Source organism: Pteronotus mesoamericanus, unplaced genomic scaffold, assembly GCF_021234165.1.
Source record: "Pteronotus mesoamericanus isolate MK-2021 breed Mesoamerican mustached bat unplaced genomic scaffold, CSHL_Meso_final contig_20, whole genome shotgun sequence".
Taxonomy (NCBI): Eukaryota; Metazoa; Chordata; class Mammalia; order Chiroptera; family Mormoopidae; genus Pteronotus; species Pteronotus mesoamericanus.
Genome location: NW_026555085.1, coordinates 69,225,412 through 69,231,612, shown reverse-complemented (window position 1 = coordinate 69,231,612; position 6,201 = coordinate 69,225,412). Strand labels below are relative to the sequence as shown.

The window sequence follows — 6,201 nt, the reverse complement described above, 5'->3', positions numbered from 1 at the left end:
AAATTTAGTTTTTTTGTTTCTATTAAGTGTGAGAAACCTATAATTTCACACAAAATAGACTCTTATTTTCATGATTATGTAAAATTAGATTACCAAGTAATTGATTTTTAGATAGTTAAGTTGTCAGGTCTCCTTGAAGGTGAACCATGAAAGTCAGCTTGACTATTGGCAATTGGTCCATTGCCAAGTAAGCAGACATTGTTTTGGTTTAAAATAAATAAATAAAAGCTCTCATTTTGCTTATTTTGGCCAAAGAACCAGTTGCTTATGTTAATGTGGCAAAAATCACGCACAAGACACTACATGTTATCAGAAATAATACAAACTAGAAAGCTGTCAAATATTAGAAGTACAAAGTCATGCAGAGAAAAGTCGGGCAGTTCTCCTCTTTTGGAGTTCTAGACAATGAATATACAAATGCTGTTTACAACCTTGCTTCCTTAAATGGATCTTGAGTGCAAGGGTACAACTAATAATGAAAAAGCGCAGATGGTGTCTCTGTAATGGAGCACAGAGAGGAAGCTTTATATGTCATAGCTATAAAAATGTTCCTAGTATGGAGGTGCTACAAATAACATTTATGGTACTAATAATGATACACTAATGCATCATCTTTCCCTGGTTATGGCAGCATGACTCAAGATCTTCAATGGGCTTCTCCCTTACATGTCACCGGTTTAGAAAGGGTTTTTTATCCTGGTTTCCAGAGGGTCAGATATGTAAGCCTGAAGGAAGAAGTAGCGAAACGTTTCTGAATATAAGGTAGGAAAAAAAAAAAAGAAAGCCAGAAATTAGAGACCGGGAAACTAGTGATACAAACACAGAATGCAAAGAGGAAGGGAGAAGGTTACATTTAGCACTTATTTTATGGAAGCACTGTGCTGAGCACTTAGTTTATATTACCACATTTAATCCTCACAGCAGCTCTATGAGGTAGCTACTATGTGCATACAACATAATGGCACTCAAAAATATTAATTTTTGCGCAACTATTAAGTAACAGAACCAAGATTCAAATGTTAATATGACTCCAAATTCCACACTGTTCCAGTAAGACCAATATAGGCATAATCAGACCATCAATGAAATTTCAAAAAGCAAGATTGGCACAATTATCAAACAAACTAATTTTCAAAGTAGCATTTTGGATGAACTTAGGTAAACAAATATTAGAAGAGAGAGAAAAAGATGAAGAAATGACATTGAGACCCCATTATCATAAGAATAAAATATGTATTGAGCAACCCGAATTGTGAACGGTGCTATAATCAAGGTTTTAATTCAATACCTCCTGATCTGCTTTCCTCATTAGCCTCATCTTCCTGGTCCCCAAGGAAGTTATAGTGACCTTGCGAGTCATCACCCAAACAGAGAAGACTGGGTACTGAAATATCTTTCCAGTCCTGACATGAAGGAATACGTATGTTTTTGACATCTTCATTTCCAGGAATAAAGCCAAATAGTTTCTTCATGCGCTGCATGATGAGGAGGCGCGAGTGCTGCTCTGCAGCTTGTTCAAAGAGCTCCCTCTCGTTGTGGAGGTGGTTGGTCCAGTAGCAGTGCTGCAGAGAGGTGAGGGGCGAGCAGCACCTGACCACACAGCGGGAGACTAGGGCAGCGACGCCTGCCAAGATGATCAAAATCCAGCCCAGCATCTTAATATAATTATTTAAAAGGAAAACAGAAAACATCAATGCATTGAGTATTCAAGAAACAGCCATGGTAAGAAGGATTCCTACAAAATTGAGAGCTAAACTATGGGCAAGATATTTGTTTTCTTAGTTTTTAACATATTAACAATGTGCTGATCATTTGATATGGATATGGGTGTGATGGAAGTATAGGCCCAACCATTTCAACTTCAATTTTGGGTTACAAAGGATTTTGATCATTTAACTTGGAATGGATTCTAAGTATTGTCCTTGAGGTAGCAGATGCTATAACCCACAAATTACCCTTGCATAAAGGAACATAAAATATGTTCTTTGCTCTTAGCCCAACCTTCCTTTTGAACTGTCAGGTACAGGCCCATGCATTCCGTGAGGGCTTGCGAAGCATTTGATAATGATGGTGACGAAAATGATGATATGATAGATAATAATGGTAGCCTCCTAAGGCATCTTCAATGATATCCATTAATATTTCTTCCTGAGTTGCTCTTTCCTTTCATTTTTTATGACCAAAGGAGGAAGTCAGTGAGCAGACCCTTATGTCCCTAAATAGATAACACATTATTGTTTTCTGTTTCATGTCCCTCCCCCTTCAAACAGTCGTTTGCTGACTAGTTTTATGACTTTTTTTGAAATGTACTTTAAAAGGAAAATGAACTAGATTTTATTTGCAACTATTTAGTTTCCAACATTAAAGACTGATGTGAATGGCTGTTTTCTACTCTTACAGTCCTTATATTTCCTTTTAATTTTTCCTCTTTTTTTTTGTTCAATATTCAGCAGTTGTTATATAAAGTGAGGGACACAAATTTCACACATTTAGAGAAGCCAAGAGTAGGCAACCACAGTCTGGGAGGTGGAGGTCTCTTCCACAGTTTGTGATTCACCAACAGGTCTGGAATTACCAGTGTGTGCACAGGGGCAAAGCTGCACTCTGTGGAGGCTAAAACCTACAAGGCGATACTCATCACAATTAAACTTAATAGAGGCTAACAAGGTGGAGGAAAGGCCATCTTTGATGCCCATAAATTTATCAACTGTCATCTATTGAGCCCCAGGTTGACCTCTACCATGTGCCATGTGTGGTGCTTGGTTGTGGAGACAGGTGTACACAATTTAAGATACATGCATTATTTCCACAGTCTTTAGGCAGGGCCTGAGGGAGCACAATGGAAGAGAAATGAACTTATTTAAAGGAAAAGAGTATAAGGGAATACTTCTCAGAGGAGATAATACTCACACTAAAATTATTAAAGAGGAGTTCAGCAGAATGCAAGAAGTTGAGGAGAGTTCCAATAAGAGAATAAGACAGAAAAGTAAAATCATAAAGAATTTGGAAAAATTCAAGAAGTTTGGAGTCACAGGTTTCTAGGAGTCATGTGGATAAGTAGTCAGGGGCCAGATACTGAAGATCTAGTATGTCATGCCAAGAATTTGGATTTGTACTTTGGCGGGTGAGAAACTCTTAAAGGACATTAAGTGGAATGCATGAGGTCAGGCTCATCACAATTTGCATTTAGAAAAATAATGTTGGCCTGGATATATAAAGCAGATTGAAATGAAATGAAACAACGATCAGGAAGATATCTGAGAATGAGGTATGGGTAGGGAAGGACTTTGAACTTGATCTTGTGGTCAACTAAGAATAGGTCAACTGAAAGACAGTGTGCATTTCTCAAGCAAGATTGATGTTCAAGGTAGTTGCAGAAGGCCCTGATGAAATGGAAACAGCATGATCTTTTCATGCAGCCATTTATTAGCTCTGTGAATTTATGAAAGTTATATAAATTCTTTGAGCTTTGGTTTCCTCATCTCTAAAATGGGATTGCTTATATCTGTCTCATTAGATTATGAGGACTAAAGTTAAGATATGAAATATACAGTTTATGATGAGCAACTAAATAAATATTAACTTTCACCAAAACAAAAAATCCACAGACTGATAGCACTCAGAATTGTAAATTCACCTTTTCACAGAAGTCTGTGTATCAGTAAGTAAGACATTTTATTTTAACCATAAGAAAATGTTACTATTGTGTTATTACCTCTTAGTTTTTCTTAAACAAGGATATTTTTAAAGTTAAAATTTCCCCATTGATTATTTAACTTTTCACCTGTACTCATATAGCTCCTCTGCCTGAGCTTTATTTCTGGACTAGCATACAAAAGTTGAGACAAATCCTACCTTAATGGGATTTCCAACTTTGCTTAAACTGGGCCATATGCAACACTAGTATTCTGTGAATTGAAAGTATTTTTGTCCAACTAAATATCATTTGCTCTTCTAAATTTTGATAACTAAAAAGTGATGGGTCAAAAATGTCTTTGCAATAAGTAGTTTAAACATAATATTTTTACTGTATTGCAGTGCTTTGAAATTTTGTTGGGTTTCCCCCCCCCCTAAATCTTTTGGAGAAACTGATGAAAGCCAATGAATCTGTTGAACTGCACTTTTACAGTTTTTATATTCAGCTCATAGTGTATTAGGTTCAAGCCTTCCCCCAGCCTCCCTCATCCCACTCCTCACACAGACTTAAGGACACTAAATTTAAAACCACCATTAAAGTTTATTTTTAATTATATTTAAGCTTCCCGTAATTTTAGACAATATTTTAATTTATAAAAATGCATATTTAAGAATATATATACAGCAAGATGAAATTTAGTAAGATGGTAATATTAAGTTTAATAACAATATCTAAAATTCATTGTTTTTGTGTATATAGATTCTGGACACAGTACTGAGCATTTTAGATATATTAGCTCATTTATTCCTCACACCAACCCTATGGGGTAGATGCCATTAATAGCCCTATTTTACAGCTGAGAAAAGTAAAGGACAGGTAAATTACATAACTTGCTTCAGGTTTTGCAAGTTAATAAACAGCCAAGAAAGGCTTAAACCCAGGTCAGTGATTCCAAAGCCCAATATCCTAACTGTATTTATATAGCTGCTCAGCAGAAATCACTTTGATGAATGACATCTAGTTTGTGTTCTATAATCAGACAATATGAGAAGCAGCAGGAATATGAAATGATTCCAGTGAATGTAGACTAGTTAATATGGGAAAGGTTAACAGGAAAAAAAAATCAAAAACTTACTTGTGACTGGTATCTGTGCAGAAGAGCTACTTCATCTCTTACCAGGATCATGTCAGATGGAGCTGATTTGCAACATGGAAACCCAGCTAAGATCTCTTCCCTTTTGCTGGCATTGATGTTGTCAAACACTGGGTAATGGTCCACAGATGCAAATTCACTAGCCGCGCATTCGTAGTAGGTGCCTGTCATCAGGGTCGCCGCCAGCCACGTCAGTGGAGCAATGAGTGCCCTTCCAGTGATGCTGCAGAACCTCAGGCAAGCCAGCTTGCGCTCCAGGACGCCGATTCTCCGCTGGGGAGGGGTACACTTGCAGCAGTATTCACTGGAAATTGCCCACGTTTGGTTTCTCAGAGCATAGCCAGCAACCAGAAGGATCAAGGCAGGGATGATTAGGAAAGCAGAACCATAATAGAAATTTTTCCCAACTTGACAGGGACATCCAAATGTGAAAGAAGAGAACAGTTGTTGCCCACCAATAGTCAGAGCGGCAATTAAAGAATTGATCAATGTCCCACTTCTCTGCAGAGAAGATACAATACTGTTGAGCGCTGAGCACATTGTTGGGAAGCTCTTCCTCAAATCAGCGCTTAGCCCTTTCTGATCATTAGACTCCTCCAGCTATAACCATTTTATGGAATCTTACTGGTTTAACTGGTTCTGTCAGTTAACCCAACATCCTTACATGTTGAAAAGATTCTAGCATCGTTCCTTCTGCATCTTGGGAATCCTGACCTAATAAATGCACTTCAGATTATACTCATAGCTGGAAGAAACTGAAAGAGGGGTTCATCTGGTATGACTGACTGGGAAAACTTTTTCAGTGTGTCTTCCTGCCGGAGACCCGCTCCAGCAACCTTCAGGGTCCCACTGGAATGGACCGAGTCTGCGCAGTGAAATGATGAGGGGCCAGGCAGGGAGTTGCAGGCAGTCTGTGTGCAGCACGCAGGCAGTCCTTTATTTATATTCAGACATTACATAAGTTGTGGTTAAGTACTAACATAAATCAGACATCGGTTCTTTCAGTTTCCCTTACCACATAGTCATGGGGTTTTAACGTCCCACTTATTTTTACCTCTATGCTCAACTTTATTTCTATTACTCTTAGTCTATATTTCTAACTAAGCATTTAAGTCCTAAAGCTTACACTGCTAAAGCATACTCCGCAAAGGTTATTTGCGGAAGTCCTGCGGTTACCCCAGTTTGGCACATTTTCACTCGTAATTTCTGATATAATACCAGCACCCTATATCTCTATAATACTTATTTAATTGTTTCCTAATAGCATTCCTAGATTCCTTTATTCTATAACACTGGCCGGGGCGGGGGCGGGGGGGGGGGGAGGGTCGGGAGTCCTGACTGTGCCAAGGCCTCTAGGAGGCTCAATTCCTGCCACCTCACACGTTTTCCATTTTTTCACTACCATTCTTTC

At 38.2% G+C, this 6,201-nt stretch overlaps 1 protein-coding gene across 1 annotated transcript; it reads right to left on the bottom strand.

Moving 5' to 3' along the window:
• Window positions 1-1,268: 1,268 nt before the first annotated feature.
• Window positions 1,269-5,330, bottom strand: CALHM4 (calcium homeostasis modulator family member 4). The gene is made up of 2 exons (XM_054568903.1): window positions 4,773-5,330; window positions 1,269-1,655 (listed from the first exon to the last, which is right to left on the bottom strand). Exons 1-2 carry the CDS (start codon window positions 5,328-5,330, stop codon window positions 1,269-1,271), a joined length of 945 nt encoding a protein of 314 aa, XP_054424878.1.
• Between the last annotated feature and the right edge of the window lie 871 nt (window positions 5,331-6,201).

Bases quoted from the DNA above. Each gene is read 5' to 3' on its own strand.
- CALHM4 (XM_054568903.1), bottom strand. From the start codon at position 5,330: ATGTGCTCAGCGCTCAACAGTATTGTATCTTCTCTGCAGAGAAGTGGG. The intron at 1,656-4,772 runs GTAAGTTTTTGA...AATTATATTAAG, and splicing joins TGCACAGATACCAGTCACAA to ATGCTGGGCTGGATTTTGAT.